General features: G+C 41.9%; 1 protein-coding gene across 1 annotated transcript in view; it reads right to left on the minus strand.

Moving 5' to 3' along the window:
- The window catches only part of MED13 (mediator complex subunit 13), a 103,091-nt gene that overhangs the window by 24,589 nt on the left and 59,762 nt on the right, over positions 1-18,740 (minus strand). Inside the window, exons 7-14 of the mRNA XM_083714985.1 lie at positions 17,850-18,012; positions 15,210-15,320; positions 13,250-13,933; positions 6,231-6,438; positions 5,269-5,335; positions 4,628-4,755; positions 3,512-3,602; positions 1,980-2,194 (exon numbers count right to left, since the gene is read on the minus strand). Coding sequence (XP_083571111.1) covers positions 1,980-2,194; positions 3,512-3,602; positions 4,628-4,755; positions 5,269-5,335; positions 6,231-6,438; positions 13,250-13,933; positions 15,210-15,320; positions 17,850-18,012 — 1,667 coding nt within the window. The remainder of the gene's footprint in view (positions 1-1,979; positions 2,195-3,511; positions 3,603-4,627; positions 4,756-5,268; positions 5,336-6,230; positions 6,439-13,249; positions 13,934-15,209; positions 15,321-17,849; positions 18,013-18,740) is intronic.

The following is an 18,740-nucleotide window of genomic DNA, read 5'->3' on the forward strand; positions in this document are numbered from 1 at the left end:
AAGGCTGGAGGGATTAGGGAGGGGAAGGCGGGAGTCTGAATGTTGAAGTTAATTCCTTTTGAAATTCAGAGCATCTGTATTTTTTGCTGATGGAATATGGTAATAACACTGAAATTACTATGATGCATAATACATCTATTGCCTGGCTGGTTGGTTTTTTAAACTAGCCTTTAGTGCAGGGGCCGTCAACCTGGTCCCTGCTGCCCACTAGTGAGCGTTTCAGGATTGTAGGTAGGTGGGCAGTAGGGGGTTCTACGGCACAAGTTGAATCCTCTTTCCAACGAGCACTGGTGGGCGGTAAGGAAATTTTACCATCAAGAAAGATGTATTAGTGGGCAGTAGGTATAAAAAGGTTGACTACCCCTGCTTTACTGGCATTAAGTTAAAACAGTAAAACCATAAAATCATACAAAGCCATCCAAATACATTGATAATCCAAACACATACAATATATAAAATAGATAGCCACCATTGACTAAATCAGGCAACTTTAGATTTAGCTTTAAAGATCTTGGCTAAGTACCCTGAAACAATCTTGGCAGTTTCAGTAGTATCATCCCTGGTATATGCTGCATAATTTTAAATTAACCTTATAATGCCACACTTAACTGCAATAACTTTGAATGTAAATGACCTGGGTACACCAATTAAATGAAGAAGGATATGGTCTGCTTTAAAGTGAGATAACCCAGACCTTAATTTTTTTACAAGAGACACATAAAAAAAACCACAATACTGGTATAAAAACCTTCCTCCCAAGTGTACCCCTCAAAAGGTTCTTCCAAAAGTAGGGGGTCAGCAATCTGGATTTCTCCCAAACTTGATTTTTATTTAAAAGATATACTAAGTGATCCCACTGGAAGATTTATTTTCCTTAAGGGTCTGTTAGAGAACTCCTGGCTGACATTATGCTCTATTTATGTACCTGATACCCAACAATAACAATTTCTGGATGTAACATTTCCAATACTGCACTCATTTATACAAGGTGAAGTGTTAATAGGTGGTGACTTAAATCTTGTACTTAATGATTATTTTTATAAAAGCAGGAACTTCTCATCTATCACAAAACCCGTGGAAACTGCCTTCGTTTAAAACATCCCTCTACAACATTTTACATAAACACAGCTACTTTGATGCTTGGTGCATAGCCAATGCAGAACTAAGAAACTATACATATGTCAGCAAGGTGCAAAAATTGTACCAGATTGGATTATTTATTAATCACAGAAGGCCTTATCTCTCAGCTTCTTAATATCTTAGACCATGCCCCTGTTATCACCAGAATACAATGAGGAATATTCAAATCTAAACCTTTCTAATGGAAATTCGACCCCTGGATATAAACTTTATTTTTTTTCTATTGAGAAACTCCTTAAAGAGATTCCTGATTTCCAGACAACATGGAACCCCTTAGCTTTGGCATTGAAAGCAGATGATGATGTTAAGGTTTTGAATTAATTGGGGGGGAAGCATCTTATCAATATGCTCGTAGATGATGAACATATTCCTTTCTGATCCTGAAATCTAATTACCTGCTGTTATGCACCAACTTGCTACAAATGGCAAAATATCTGGGTTCATTGTTAACTTCACCAAATCTGAGCTGATGCGTATACACACCCTGCCAAACCTACTTCATTGGCACAAAATAAGTGGACTGAAACTCTGTATACACCTAAGAATCTATCTAAACTAGAAAAAAACTTTACTTTCCTGATAGATTTAACAACTAAGCTCAAAAAATGGTCAGTTAACATTCTCACTGGTTGTTCTGTAAGATATGGTATCCCTTTATCAACTTTAGGAGACACTTTCTTTGGTTCCCTTTCTTGGAATGTCTAAAACTACAGACATCAGCTGCTATTTTTCTGTACAACTACTAAGCCCTGTTTTCTTTATATGGGTATGTTTTGTTACCTGAAATTAAGAATAAATTAAATAATAGCAGTAACAGTAATAAAGACAACTTAACGTACCTTTATTTCTGAGGGTTTGGGGCTACAGAATCCCTCATCTACTTCAATCCTGAACTGAACACCAGCAGTAGCGCCATTTCCTTCTAAGACAGTCCCTCCAGGCGTGGTGTCCATGCTGCCATATTCCTTGTTGTTCATATTCATGGGAGAAAACCCCATAATGTGTTGCTCCAAGGATGGTGGTGTTGGGTACATTTTATGAAGATCTGCAGTGCCTGGTTTAGATTTAAAAGGATTTTGAGAGAGAGAAAGAGAGAGATGTTGGGTGCTCAGACATCACAGCTACTCTCATTTATCGCAAGTTTATCGTGTCTTCAAATGCTTGCCTGCAGCACATTCCCAAACTATATCATTAGCATAAAATGTACACTCCATTAATATTTCCCTCACTAGTGTTCTCTTTCCCTGTGCCCCAATCCCCATATTGGGACTGTGAACCCTAGTGTGGGAAGTTCCCATGTGATTCATCCTACCTGTTTGGTGTAAGCTTGGCCCTTCAAAATATATTGCATGAAGTGGTCTCCCAAGTAGGTAGTTTACATACAAGGGTACAGAATTGCGGGGAGGGGGGGATATCTGTGCAGCAGGAACAGAAGACCAAGAGATGCGAAAGATAGCTGTAGGTGCATCATAGGTAAAGATACAACCCAACATGTGTGTGACTCACTATCAACAAGCAGCCAGTGGGGCTAAATGAGCATAGGAAGATGGACAGTTATCAACCAACGTCTGAAATGTAATACTTGTTTTCTGGAGCTAGGCACACCCAGCTTCTACCAAGTTTGAATTCCACAACAGTAAATTTTCTAGAGATTTTCAACAACCCAAGACAGCCAAACTGCTTCCCCACTGGCTTATTAATGTTGCTATTTTACAATTCTGTCACAGAATGCAAATAAAGCATTCCAATGTCTTGAACTAGTCTTTGACCGTAATAATATTTTTTTTATTTTTTTAAAGCATTTCTATGTTACTGGTGCTTGCTAACTGTAGCAGCAGCAGCAGCAGCAGCAGCAGCAGCCACACAATAAAAAAAGCTAGTTTGTGAAGTAGTAAACTCAGACATGTCAATTTGAACTAGCTGGGGCTAAGAGTAGGGGCAGGGAGTGGGGAACCTTTTTTGGCCCAGCAGGCCAGATCTTTCTCTCTCCCTGCCATGTGGCAGACTTGGACACACCTGCCTGTCAATCATTGGATATCATAACGTCATAAGGTAATATGACTGGTGGGTGGTCCTGCCCAACTATCAAAGTTGGCCAGGGAGGCAGTGAGAGATGGTGACCTTTCTGAAGGGATCGAGTAAATGAGAGCAGATTCTCTGCAGGGAAATCTCCTGTGCACCTGAACCAAGCAGGATTAAACTCCCTGGGCATTTGTCAACATGTCAGGAGTTCAATCCTGTTTTCTGAAGGGATCAACTGCACAAGCAACCAATCCAGCCGCATCCCAGGCGTGGGCGGCTAGCCAGAAGTTCCCCCAAAGTATGTGTGTTTGGGGGGTCATGGAAGGAGAGGAAAAAGAAAGCAGCTTACTTATGCATGACAAAGGGTCCAGGTTTCCTGCTTTTGACTCTTTGCAGTTGGATTTGTCATCTGCTCCATTCAGCATTCTTTTAGATCCAGGCTAGGGAGGGAAGAGGAATAAAAGAAACTGACTCCACAGGTATCGCTGGATAAAAATAAGGTCTTGCACAGCTTCATCAATAGCAATGACTTTGCAGCTTTAAAAACCGTGCCATGTCATGGGTAAATTCAGAAACAGGCAGGAGTTTCAAAAGCAGTTTATATTGGATGTGCCCTTTGATTCAAAGCAGGCAGAAAGCTCACAATGCCTGCTCAAGCCCTTGGGTGTGCCTAAATTACCTCTTAGGATGCCAGCCATTTTAGTTCACTTTTCCAGAAAATGTATATGCGAAGCAACTTTAAACATCCAAATCACAGCACCAGACAATAACAACAAGGTTGACAAATTTTACAACCAAACAGCCAAGTAAATAAACAGAATCTGCTCCAAATCATGCTGCAGGATAAACATTATTTGCAGAGTTAAAAAGAGGGGGATTTAAGTTAAAATTTCAACATAGCCACTGAAATTTGAGGAAATGTTGCACACAGAAACAAACATTGCACTTATTTAGAAGACTTTCCTACGCAACTCTGGGCCCCATATCATCCAGGCAATGGATCATCTAAGCAAGCTGTTTCCGTCAGCAGCCTCACTGACCTCACTTAGGAGGCTGATAAAGATGAAGTGTGAAGCAAGAGCCCATTTGCACAATGCATGTCTGTCATTCAGCAACTCTCGGCTAAGACTTATTATGCAAACTGCCTCCTTCAATCTATACTATTTGAGCAGTTCCCTTACTAAGGTACTGACTCTGCTTCAGCTGCTTTGCAGATTCAAGTCAACAAATAACCCAAAAACGCATAACTCACTTTACAGACAACAGTTATAGGGAAAGGCTTAAGATTATACAAACAGATCCAGCTCAATTGGAGAGTTATCAGAATGGCTCAGAAACTGCAAACAGGAAAACAGGTTCAATTTTTTTCTTGTTTTTAGTTCAACACTGCGCTTGCTGTCATGTGGTGCTTCTTGACCCCCACAACAATATGAAGCTATGAAACATATCTTATCAAGCCACTTACTGTTAGCTCATCTTCATCAGAGTTGAAGAGATTGTCAAGGTCAGTGTAAGAGACAACCAGGTCATTTTCATGAAACAAACTAGTTGACGCCGTGCGATTGTGAGGGGGAATACGCTGGGCATCTATTGCTGAAAGGAGAGAGATCAAAGGCTCAGCAATGGACTTTGTTCTAGCAGTTTAGACAATATAGTTTAATTAGAGAACCTACTATCAAATAGAGAGACACGGGGGGCGCTGTGGGTTAAACCACAGAGCCTAGGACTTGCCGATCAGAAGGTCAGCGGTTCAAATCCCTGCAACAGGGTGAGCTCCCGTTGCTCGGTCCCTGCTCCTGCCCACCTAGCAGTTTGAAAGCACGTCAAAGTGCAAGTAGATAAATAGGAACCACTCCGGTGGGAAGGTAAATGGCGTTTCCGTGCACTGCTCTGGTTTGCCAGAAGCGGCTTAGTCATGCTGGCCACATGACCGGGAAGCTGTACGCCGGCTCCCTCAGCCGCAACCCTAGAGCGCCGCAACCCCAGAGTCGACTGGACCTAAGGTCAGGGGTCCCTTTACCTTTACTATCAAATAAACCAATGCATACTTGTTGTTCTATCTAGTTTTTAAAACAAACAGCATGTGTTTCAAAACAGCAGTGTTACCTTGTTTGACAGAGGGGCTAAACAGTGACATCGCATCCTCTCCAACATTAGGTGTCCCATCTTCAGCCTGCAAACAACAAAAGGGGGCAGCAGGCCGCATGAGTATGTGACTGCACCACATGAGTTATTTAACATATAAAGCTGCCTTATACAGAGTCAGGCAGTTTTCACCAACTAGGCACTTTTCGGATGTGCCAGTCAGGGCCAATGGGAATTGTTGTCCAAAACAGTTCAAAGGCACCAATTTAGTGAAAATTGGTCAATTTCAACTGGCAGTAGCTCTTCAAGTAGAAGTCCAAGAGCCTTTCAGATACAAGAGTATTAGTTGTCCCTTCTGCCTGATATTGCCTACTCTTACAGGCACTTGTTCTTGGGCAAAGTTCTTCCCCATCGCTTGCTACTAGAGCCAGTGTGGTGTAGTGGTTAAGAGCAATAGACTCGCAATCTGGTGAACTGGGTTTGCATCTCCGCTCCTCCACATGCAGCTGCTGGGTGACCTTGGGCTAGTCACACTTCTCTCTGAAGTCTCTCAGCCCCACTCACCTCACAGAGTGTTTGTTGTGGGGGAGGAAGGGAATGTTAGCTGCTTTGAGACTCCTTCAGGTAGTGATAAAGTGGGATATCAAATCCAAACTCCTCTTCTTCTTCCCTATGCCCTATCATTTATCATAAACAGGTGACCGTGTGACATGGGGCAAGGCACTGAGACTGCTTTTTGAGAAACACAAAGACACACGTGCATGCTTTAGCTGAGATTTCTGCAGTGCAGGGGTTGTACTAGATGACCCTCGGGGTACCTTCCAACTCTACAATTCTATTACTCTGCAATCCCTTTGGGGTCACAGAACTAGTTGCAAGGCTCTACATCCTCTTGGCTGATGTGTGCTCCTCACTTACTGTTTCTGCATATGCTCCTGGTCCCTCATTCCCTGTGCTGGGCTTCACCCAGACCTTTCACTCACCTTGTGCTTTTTCCCAGCTTCTCGCTCGCTGTTCTGCCTGTCCTTTTTATCAGGAAAAGGGAACTCTTCATCTCCATCAACAAATGCATACGGATCCATTTCAGGTTCCTGGTCAGCTACTATTGCTGCTAGATACTGGTTCTTGCTCTGGTACTGCTGCACCAATTCATCAGAGACTTTTAAAGGTTTTCTACATTGCACCATTAACCTGTACACAGGGAAAAAAAAGAGGTTACAATGAATAGAAACCATATGCCAAAACCCTTCCAGTGATTAAAACCTTTAATCGCTTCTCAAATTGTAACCCATCTTTCCTCCAATGTGCTCAAGACAACATTTATTACCCCAGGAGAGGTGGGCTGGTCAGCACAGTTCAACCAAAGCAAAGATCACCCAGTGAGTTTCATGGCTGTGCAGGGAGCTCAGCTGTCTGCTGTCCAACTCTAACACATTTAAGCACCATACCTTACAAGTTTTCCCCCAACACCACACACATAGTGGAATCCAACCCCCACCCCACCCCCACAAAATTATAAAATTCACTAGAGTCCCACAACTACTCTAGACAACAGTGGATTTCTTCTTCCTGGTTTTTTCATATGAGTTATTATCAATTTGGTATTTTAAAAGTCTTTATGTCCATTCCTAATTAGTACATGGCTTATGTCAGCTCTTCTTTCCCAGCACTTTACAATGAGGTCTTTAAAAAGGACAGCACTATTCACATCTCAGCTTTTGCTTATGTTTATCAGTATCAAACCAATTAGCACTTCAGTAACTGCCATACTGGTACAGTACAGTTTATTATTACTATTATTTTCTTACATGCCTTTCACCACAAGGTCCCTGGGTGAGTTTGAACAACACAAAAATACAGTATTAAAATCAGTTAAAATAATATACAATCAGATACATGATGAAGAGCCTTTAGCTCACAAAAGCTTATGCCATAATTTTATTCTGGACATTATTCCAGGAGGGATTTCTTCTCTTAAAATTCCTATTTTGCTAATGAATGAAGCAAAAACCACTTCTCTCATTGCCCAGAGTTTACATTATTCTCTGCAATGAAGGCCTTTTGTGCACCAAGACCAGAGAAATATGCTTCACAGGAACATACAGCAGTACAGTTGTAGATAATGGATGGTTTAGACTAGAGTGGGAGAGAGAGACTGTGGTATCCTGGGGGACCACTGACCAGCCTCTACTAAATCAGCTGGGGCTCTCTGCAAAGTTTGTAGGAGTTAGGGAAACTTGATCTGATCTAGCAAGGCAGTTATGAAGATCAGACCTAGATTTATTAACTTCAGTTAGCTAGCTGCATCAGGTGTCTTCAGATCATGCACTGGGACCATGCCTTAACTGTGATCATTTCCATTCAATCTATTTAATCTCCTTAGGGTTTAAAATGCACCGGCAGGCCTCCATGTGCAGAAGAGACTCTGCTTCAGACTGTCATCCTCAAACTCATGGAGGGTTTCATTCTGTAGAGCTGAGCTCAGTGGACCACCAAAGCTTCATTCAGGTGGTTCGAGGCAAGCCCGCATTAAATATTCATTTTAATTTTTTTAACTGTGTTTTTACTGCTGCTTTTATTTCTTACGCTTTATGTTTCTGTGTTGCAATTTGAGTTATATGGAGTACAAATTGGAATGCAATAAAATACAATGTAACAAACAAAGGAAACAGTAACAAATACAATTAAAAATATAGAGCATCTATCACAGCACATTGCAATTGTTATAACCGATGGAAAAACAGCTAAGTGGCCTGCCAAGACAACCAGCAAATTTCAAGTGGTCAGAGGGAGGACGGAGTTCGGGAAGCACTTCCACGGCAATGGGGCAGGTCTTAGCAGCACATCTTCACTTCCTCTTGAGTGTTTTTTACATGTGAGGAGCTTGAGCAGCTGAATGGGGCTTCATAAACACAGCAAGTGAAGTCAACCCATCCTTGGGTTAAACATTTGCAATCTGAATAATAACCAGTGGTATCCATTTAGAAACACATTAGCAAACCTTTTTTTTTAAAGGCTCAAAGTTTTGCAGTCGCTTATAGCCAGTAAGACCACTGGAAGGCTATTCAGACAATGAAACTTTACATTAGGTAGTTCAGTTAAGCCATAACTGGCTAATGCAGGCATCTAGCAGGCTAAAAATAATTTTAAAAAATACTGTTGCTTTATGAAAGTACTTGCAAGACACTTATAAGAAGTAGTCTCTGAACTGAAAGGCTGTCAGCAGATTGAACTGGAACCCAAGGTCTAATATATGGGTCAGCACCCAGGGAGCCCTGACCAAATCTCCTAAGATCTGCAAACCAGGTCCTCCCACTGCAGAGCGAGAGACAAAGGAGGTGTGGAGGAAAAGGCACCGGGTCAGCTGACCCAACCTGCACACCAAAACAGGAGGAGGATGGTTGAGGTGCTGGTCCATGGCCTTCTTTACCACCTTAAAGTGTCCTCTCCAGAAAAGCAAGCTGCTGAGCAAGAGCTTAAAAAGAACCAGAAGATTCTCTGCAAACTAAGCCTGTTTCTCATGGTGGTGGTAACCCTCTGTCTGGGCTGCAGGTGGGGGCCTCCATGAGTGAATGCTCCTCTTAACTCAGTCATGCAAGCCCCCACCTGCAGACTTGCAATGCTACAGCAGACAAAGGTTCACCACTACTGTGAGAACTAGGCCACAGGCACGTTAAAAGAGATAAACAACCTCAAGCCCAGGAAGTGAAAACAAGAACACACTTTTCGGTGCTTTATACATCCTCAAACTACTGTGGTAGATGAAAATATAATCAATCTGTTTCAAGCATGACCATTTGGAGCATGCTCTTCCCAGGCCTCCAGTAACTTGAGGATAACTTTGCACAGTGGATTTTCCAACTAACAGGAGCTTCAGCCTGCCCTCCCTGGCCACAGAGACACATTTGATCAAGTCCTGTAGTAGGTCTTTTCCTAAACCGCCTCTCAGGTGGGCAACAAACTGGCTGCAACTGAGCATTAAAGACAGCTGGCATTTCTATCTGGAAGCAGCTGGGATGCTCTCATGACCCTTAGCAACACCACACACTAGCAATTTCAATACTTTTTACCTTCCAATGTCAAGTTGTTTGCTGTTGCAGGGATGCTGGCCTTCACTGTTATTCTAGATATTTATATCCTGCATCTCTGCCCCAAATAGAGACGGCCAAGGTGGCTTACATATTAAAAAAAAAGCCGTCTATGAACACTGGAATTTGCAACAGTAAAAAAATACTTAACGGGCTGCAGATAACACGACTTCACAGTGGAGAGGAGAAAAACCAGTATCTAATTCAAAAGCCTCCTGGCTCAGAACCATCAGCTTCAAGCAAACTGCTACCAGGAGGGAACAAAATGGATTTCCCAAGGCAGGATGTTCTACAACCTAGGTGAGGCAACAGACAAGGTCCTGTCATGTGTATTCCCACCAACTGCACTTCAGGGAGCAGTGAGACATGAAACATCTTCTGCCCAGACAGGAATATAGGATATACCAAAAACAGACCATTGGCCCATCTCTAGCTCAGCACTGCCTATATATATATATATATATATATATATATATATATATATATATATATAGTTAGGCAGTGACTCTTCTAGGTCTCCAGCAGGAGCTTTTCCCAGTCCTACTTGGACCCCAGGGATCAAACATGGAACTTTCTGCATGCAAGGCAGATGGCCTACCACTGAGCTATGGCTCTTCCCCTGATCTGAGCTGTGTGGAAGGCTCATAAGGTAGGACGCAATTCTTTCGATATCCTGATCCTAAGCCATTTCTTGTGCAGAGATCAGGCCACAGAATATACTCAAGAGGGAAAGAACGGTAACAGACAATTTTACTGATCTTCTCATTCATGAACAACAAAGTTCCTCGGAAGACCATTTGTAAGGCACTATTCAGATTTATTTCTATTTTTAAAAACTATCTTGTCCAGAAGCAAAACAACTTTTTGGAAAGACGACAGCACAGGAAACCTGCTGACAGCATTGTTTTGTTAAATTGGCACCTGCCTTCAGAATAAGATCACAAACTAAACCAAAATGAGATCGAAAAGGAAATGCATGTTTCCTTACCCTTGAAAAAGAGCAAAAGAACAGCTGAATATTATTCAGAGTTTGAAAATGTTACCAAGCAGCTAACAGCTGATGCACAAAGGATGAGCGACAGTTGCAAGCAGCACACTCAGCTTTTACAAAACTGTAGAGCTTATTGGTTTGTGTGGGATTTTTTGTTTTTATTACGTATTTTGTGTTTTTTATCTTGTATTTTTATGTTGAAAATCCTTGAGATTTATGGATTAAGGGAGGTATACAAATTTAATAAATAAAAAATAAATAAATGAGAAGCTTATTAATTTTTCTTCTACCAATATGGAGGGAAAAGGAACTATTAAGTGTTGGTGGGCTGCTTCCAGTCTCAGGATAAAATCAATGAATGTATTTTCAAACTTCTAGTTCTAGATTTAAATGCCCACTTAAATCCAACAATTACAGGTGGGCTCTGCCTTTATTTTCATTAGCTCATTCAGAGGCAATCCAGCTTTGTGCCCCTTTCATCTCCCTCTATTTTCATGTCTCAACAGCAGCTGTACACATCTCCTATGATTGTCTTAGAATACTTCAGACACACGAGTTGCAAGTTCCTTATGCCAGGATTATTTCAGGAACATAACAGCTCTTTTGAGATTCAGCAGTAATCAAGGACAATTAAGTTCACTGTTGGTTAGAAAGGAGGATGAATTACAAAAAAGGTTGCTATGAAGCCTTTGCACAATGGAAAAACAAAAAAAAAGAAAGAAAGAAAGAAATGATCCCCTTCTAGACATACAGGAACAAGAATACGACCCCTCAAAAAACTCTCCCTGCTGCCACTTAACTAGCACTCATAGGACGTTGGGCACTGATGTTTACAAGTATACAACAAAGATGTTTTAAGCACATACTTGAAAACTTCAAAAGTGTGGACAAACATGAGTTGATAAGCACGTGTCTCATGCAGATAAACTCATTACTGTGCCAAGTTTCAGTAGGTAGCTATAGCCAATGTACTTTTAGGGATAAACCCAAGGTTTGCTGCCAGGTTATATGTGACAAAGCCTAGAACAGGTGTAGCAACCTAAGGCCAGTGGGCCTTCTCAATCCTGCCTGCGGGCGGTCCAGGGATCAGCATGCTTTTACATGAGTAGAATGTGTCCTTTTATTTAAAATGTATCTCTGGGTTATTTATAGGGCCTGCCTGGTGTTTTTACATGAGTAGAATGTGTGCTTTTATTTAAAATGATGCATGTCTGGGTTATTTGTGGGGTGTAGGAATTTGTTTATATTTTTTTCAAAATATAGTCTGGCCCCCCACAAGTTCTGAGGGACGGTGGGCCCACGGCTGAAAAAGGTTGCTGACCGCTGGCCTAGCATTAAGCAAACATGAGATGAGAAGGGAGTCAAAAAGTGACAAGAGATAAGGGCAAGTGAAAGGTGCCATCTTTGCACAGGCCACAGACCTCTGGTTCCAACTGTGAAAGGTAAGAAGTGGTGATGTTGAGCAACTGCCCTGAGAACAGGGGCTAGAGGAGAGCCAAACAAAGACACCAGAACAGCACAGAACCATCCCTCCTGCAACCCAACCCCATTCAAAAATGATTCCTCACACAGACACTTTTTAAAAGCAGCTTGAAAGCTAGTCTTTCAAAGCCAAGTCTCAAGACTGCACCCCCACCCCATCCCCTTCTTTTCCCACTCCCCTTTCCAGGTTCCATTTCTATGATTAGTTTCTATTGCAAGTCAATTAAGGAGCCATTTCTATAATTTCAAACTCAAGTTAGCTGCTCTGAGCACACAGGATAGGAACAAGATATAAATCTTGCTGATACTCTGATATCAAAGAAAACACTCTCCAACAGATCCAACAGACATGGGGCAAGAGATAAGTGAGAAAGCTCAAAAAGAAGTTAACTTCAGTCATGTTCCCTTTAAAAATCAGAGGACATAATTTCCCTTTTCATTCCACAGATTCCAATGTATTGCAGAGTTAGTTACAAGCTTAGAAGCTGGGAAACCCACAAAGGGATTTTGCTTTTGACTGAAGTGAAAACAAAAATCTAGAATGGAAACTATGATAAATCATCTAGCTGAAACAGAGCTTTTTATTCATAACAAATAAAGGAGATTCATCAGCCACAAAGAACAAGGGAAACAAAGGCAGACCAATTCAAATATTTTGTGGTTTTAAGTCCACAGCATAAGCTGCATTTTAAAACTGGTATTTCATTTATAAATAATAGCTCTTTTAGCAGCGAACACCAAGAGGTATTCAATTAAATGGTAGGTCCACTTTCAAGAATTTGACACACTCCTAGTTACATAGTCCTCTCTGAAGGAAATACAAAAGCTTCCAAATCTTAATAGCATACGGTGGAGTTCTTGGACCAGGTTGGCTCTATAGCAGACCTGGGCTATCACTCAAGTGGCTTTTTATAAAGAGAATAAAAATCTCCAAGCAGGAGAAAACTGCAAAAATTAGTTGAACATATAATTTAAGCCATCTAGCCCAGTATTATCTTTTGACAAGCAGTAACTTCCAAGGTCTCAGATTTCTTTCCCAGCACTTGTTACTTGAGATCCTTTGAACTTGGAAATGCCAGGGAATAAAACCTACGAGCTTCTGCATGCAAACCACATACTCCAGCCCCATGCTGTGCCCCTCCCACCAAATTCAAATGGTACAATCATCCAATCCCTCTAGGATTTGAATACAGGACCTCTCACACTCTGAATGAGAATTTGAATTTTCTAGTACTCATACATATACACAATTGAGTGAATACTTCTGCATTTTTATCCTGGACATTCACAATTAAAATGCCCACAGCAGAACCTCAAGTTCCGCTCTTTCTGAACCATGATAATAGAAAGGAAAACAAAATTATCTTCTCATAAGAACTAAAAGGTTTTTGGATTAGATGCAAATTCTGCTTTTAGAAGTTAAAACATAAGGTATGCTTACTCTGTAGCTGAAGGTAAGTTGTCTGACCCTGCAAATCCCATAGGGTCATCCTTGAACTTTTCACTTGGGAGTTGTGGTGGCAAGAAATTCACGTCCTTTTTCTTTGGAACCTTGTAATACTTCCATGTGGAATCTGCATCTTCTTCTTCCAAGTTCACCGCTGCACCAACATACATTGTGGGCTCTATAACTTCTGGGAATTGAGCTGGGAAAGTCTGAGACAAGCCCTCTATCCTGTCTTCCATTGTTTTTGAAGGAACTAAAGGATCTGGAGTTGGCATCTGATAGAAATGCTGGCTCTGGGGAGTGGAAGGAGTTTTAGTTGCCCCTTCATCAGCAACATCACACGGGTGAGGACTAAGGGGAGGTGGCTGGGGAGAATTTGCCATTTCAGTGCCATGCATCTGAGGAGTCTTTGCTACATCATTAGTTCTGAGATTTGAAAACCTCACTTGGTTATCGGACGTGGTAATCACAAGCCTCTGATTGGCCGAGTCCGCCTCCATGGCAATGTCATCAGTGATGGAAACACGATGGTGAAATGGGGTCAAAGGACGTTTCTGGGGCTTATCTCCTTTCTCTTGCTTCTCATTTGCCTTGTGCTTTGGAGCTGCTTGCTGTTGCTGGCCCACAGGTGGCACTGGCCCCTGCTGAATCGCAAGTCTTGGCTTGAGACTTTTGTACCTAAAGAGGGACAGGAGAGAGAATTGGGGTGGGAATCATCTGTACTGTTAAGTGCCAGTAGCATTTCACATTTCGGCAACCATTACACAAAAGTGAATTCAGCTAAATATGTTGATATGCAGACGTAACACTTGTCCATGATTACTATACTGCTTTGTGGTTTAGCTCGGTGAGTTAAGCCTTACCTTTGCAGCTTATGAACACGGAGACACCAACTAGTCACCTTAGTAGCAGAGGGCATGAAGAGGCGGCAAAACTGCCTTAACCACAGTTTTCTGAGTGCACACGCGATGCTTACCCACAGTTAGCGGAAGTCATTGTTTGCAAACCCACTTCCAACTGTGGCTTCCCATCCTGATTTCCATCAGTCCTTAACTGTGGTTTAGGCATTCAGATGCAATGCTTAATAATGGTTAAGCATTATGTTGCCACAGGGGAACACATTCCTCCTACAGCTATTGGCAAATATGTATGCCTTAATGAAGCATTTACAACCAAGTAAAAAGAGAGGACAGAGAAGGAGGCAGGATAACATATCAAGATGCTGCTGCTGTTCCACCTAGACCAGGCATAGGCAAACTCGGCACTCCAGATGTTTTGGGACTACAATACCCATCATCCCTGACCACTGGTCCTGTTAGCTAGGGATGATGGGAGTTGTAGTCCCAAAACATCTGGAGGGCCGAGTTTGCCTATGCCTGACCTAGACTGTCCTCTGGCCCACCTATTACCAACTGCCCTCAGGGAAAGTCCCAAAAGAAGGAAAAACAAGCAGAGAAAACACCAGCTACCTATGCTTGCTCTAGCTGGGCTAGATTTCCTTTGTCTTAAGCATATGGTTTTTAATGTATCCATTGCCCATTTAATATACCCATTACCCATTTGACTTGTAGTCAAAAAGCAGGCTACAAATCCACTAAATCAGTCATCTTCAACTCTTTTAGACCCAAGACCCATCTTTAATCCAGTGCATTTAATCCATCCTTAATGCATTTGGAGAACAATTTCTTTCTATCTTTTTACCATATATTTGTATGGTGGTAGTGCTGTTGTGCCTCATCTTAGTTCCAAACCCTGTTAGTGGATCCCAGCTCACCAGTTAAAGACCAATGCACTAAATAAAATAAAGTTCCAAAGAGCCTTTACACCTAGTCTGTTAGCTTACCGTATTGACCAACATGTTACCTTCTTACTGTTTTATAATTTTTATAAAATGGATCCAGAAAGATTCCTTCATAGTTTTACACACTACAACTGAATGTTCTGCAAACTTTACCTTGAGCAAGTGCAATTTGTCCTCTGCGTGGCTTCAACAAACTCCCAAAATGACATTTTGTCAACTGTCTCATCTTCACATACGCCATTTGATGTAGCAGAATACTTCCTCCTGCATTGCATTTGGGAGAGAAATTCTTCTTTTAAGTAAACTGATGAAAATTGTGGAGAAAACATGAATCTGTGGTGGATCATATAATTACTGAATCTATATACTTTCCTGGTTCACCTGTGTCTAGAAAGAATCATATTTGGACAAGCTGGATTTTTCTCTCTTTGAAGCTGATGTTGTACCACAAATGACTAACAGGCATGTGTTTTGCTTTCCCAGTAGTGATGTATGGAAGTGAGAGCTGGACCATCAAGAAGGCTGATCGCCAAAGAATTGATGCTTTTGAATTCTGGTGCTGGAGGAGACTCTTGAGAGTCCCATGGACTGCAAGAAGAGCAAACCTATCCATTCTGAAGGAAATCAGCCCAGAGTGCTCACTGGAAGGACAGATCCTGAAGCTGAGGCTCCAAGACTTTGGCCACCTCATGAGAAGAGAAGACTCCCTGGAAAAGCCCCTGATGTTGGGAAAGATGGAAGGCACAAGGAGAAGGGGACGATGGAGGATGAGATGGTGGGACAGTGTTCTCGAAGCTACCAGCATGAGTCTGACCAAACTGAGGGAGGCAGTGGAAGACAGGAGTGCCTGGCGTGCTCTGGTCCAGGGGGTCACGAAGAGTCGGACACGACTAAATGACTAAACAACAACAACACGTGTTTTGCCAGGCAGCAAAATACCTTTCAAGTTAGTACCTTTTGTGGACTTACAATGTGTGTGTGTGTACACACACAGATGAAAACTTTCAGGGAAACGCAGACAACATTTACCATATCAATCCAGTGTAGTAGAGTCATACCTTGGGTTACAGACACTTCTGTTTGCGCGATTTTGGGTTGCACACCGCGCCGAACCCGGAAGTACCGGAACAGATTACTTCCAGGTTTTGGCGCTTGCGCATGCACAGAAGTGCTGAATCACGACCCACACGTGCGCAGATGCGGCGCTGCAGGTTGCAAACGCTGCGGGTTGCAAAATGGCCTCCTGCACGGATCACATTCGCAACCCGAGCTACAATTAAACTGCTACAATTGAGAGGGCCATTTCTATATATTGTTTCAGTTTTTAATGTTGACTAATTAGGAAAAAGTGTGACTATGAGGGGGACTTCATAGCTATCTATAAAATTATGATTCACGTGAAGTTTCCCTCCCTCTCATATAAGTCTCACACAAATGAGGTTGACTGGCAGCTGCTTCAGGCTTTACAAAAAAGAAAGAAAAAAGAAGGAGCTTTTAACACTATGCATAACAAACAAGAAATTCAGTGCCACAAGATGTGTGGCAATACCCACAACTTTGTGCAATATTAGATTAGCAGAAAGGGGGTAGGCCTATCAGCAACCGTTAGCCCACGGCAGCTAAATGGAGTCTCCCACATTGAAAGGCAATCTGCTTTTGACTTCTAGATAAGGAAGTGCAACCACTACCAGAAGACCTTCCTTGTGTGTACCCCAAAGCATCTGGGTGGCCAATGCTGGAAACCAAAATGCTGGTCCAAATTCCAGCAAGGGAATGGCTTAACTGCACAGCTTAACAGCACCACCTAGAACTAGGAATCTCAACAGAGAAATGGCTCCTTCCACAGGTCCCCACACCATGTGTGCAGGTTTGCTGCTGCTCCAGATACAAAGAAAACAACCTTCATTACAGGCCATTATCTTCCTCCCTGCCTTTCCCAAGAGCCTGCCAGTTCTCATTAAAGAGTGATTTATCTGCCCACTAAATACACCCTGTTATCTGCTTGGCATTTGATGTTGACTTTTGTATATTGTTTTGTCTTTGTTTGCTGCTCAAGCTTTAATAAAAATAGCTTTAAAAAATAAAACAAAAACCTAAATACACCACCTGTTCTGGCTTTCCTATTGCTCCCACTTGCTGCCTAGTCTTCCCAATCTAACTCCTAAGCTAGGACACAAATTCCAAATCCAATAGACTAACCTGGCAGCATGGAGGGAGGAAAGCAAGGAAGTATTCTTTCTTAGTGCCTTGATCAAATATTATTCCTAAAAATGCTGGAATAAATTAATTTATCTAGTGTGCCTGCTATTTGGAGAAGGAAATTGAGGAGATAGGCTGGGCAAAGATAGATTCAGGGTAAAACTCTCTGGACAGAGAGTTTCCAAACATGTTGCTGCCCAGGGCCTAAGTAGTTTCTTACTAGTGAGTAGCAAGTTGACACACTTTCTTCTAGGATAGAAGGGTAAAGGAAGTATAGGTTAGGGAACATACATTAGTTTCTCTAGGATGGGAGGTGGCACTTTCTTGGGTCATAGCCAAGGGAGAGATGGGAAGGGAGAGAAAGCTGGCCAATACAGCAATCGATAAAAGTGTTTTACACATCCCCATCCATCTCCTTTACATGCCTCTGATGTCTTCAGACTTGGGTGAGCAACAAATTAAAAACACTAAAATGTACCAAGCAATTAAGGAACATGTGCAGCTTTGGCTGAACTCATTTGAAAGCAACTGTGTTCCACTTTTAAGTACAGATTTTACAATGTCTCCATATGCACACAAAAACCTCATACATACTTGGTCAGTGCTCTGTTCATATTGCATTCTTGCCAGACTCTGTCAACCACTTGATTGGCCAGCTTCCGAGGGATTTTGCCCCCATGGTGACTAATGCTTTCGGAGCTGAATATGTCAGAAATAGAAGGGAGCTTCACCCACTTCTGGGCTGAACGAGTATCAACTGAAGAGAAAGAGGGAAGGCAACACAAGAGTTAACTAGACTGTTAGACTTTATCCATCCTATCTGCTTTAAAAAAAAATCAGAGCGCAGAAGCAGAGGCAGCCACAGCATTTTGTAGGCACCAGATAGTTGTTTTTTTAAACAAATTGTCTTCCTTTTAATTACTTACTCTAGGACACAGCAGATAAAAAGGCACTAAAAGTGTCACATTAAATTAGGCTTTGTCTATTTCTCATATACAAATTACAAAGCATTACACAAATTATGCTCAAGTTATTTGTTTGTTTGTATACCACTATTTCATTCATCCCCTTCATGGATCACTGCCTTGTCATGGCGAAGGGGCTTGAATAACTCCAAAAAGCTCTGAGCTATGTCGTGCAGGGCCACCCAAGACAGACAGGTCATAGCCGAGAGTTTAGACTAAATGTGATCCACCTGGAGAAGGAACTGGCAAACCACTCCAGTATTTTGCCAAGAAAACTCCATGGGCATAAAAAAGGAGAAGCTTTGAGAAGAAAGTGAGAGTTTCCAAGGCATGCTCTGGTTCGTGGGGTCACGGAGAGTCGAACACGACTAAGATGACTAAACAACAACAGTTTCATTCATCTCTCTCTCAAAGAATTTTATGGCAATAAAAACATAAGATCATGCAATATAGTTAAAAATAGAAAAAAATTGAAGTAATACTTCAAATACTGAAGTATTTTGAAGTATACTGAACAAAT

The sequence above is a fragment of the Podarcis gaigeae genome, assembly GCF_964106915.1.
Source record: "Podarcis gaigeae genome assembly, chromosome: 15".
Classification (NCBI taxonomy): Eukaryota; Metazoa; Chordata; class Lepidosauria; order Squamata; family Lacertidae; genus Podarcis; species Podarcis gaigeae.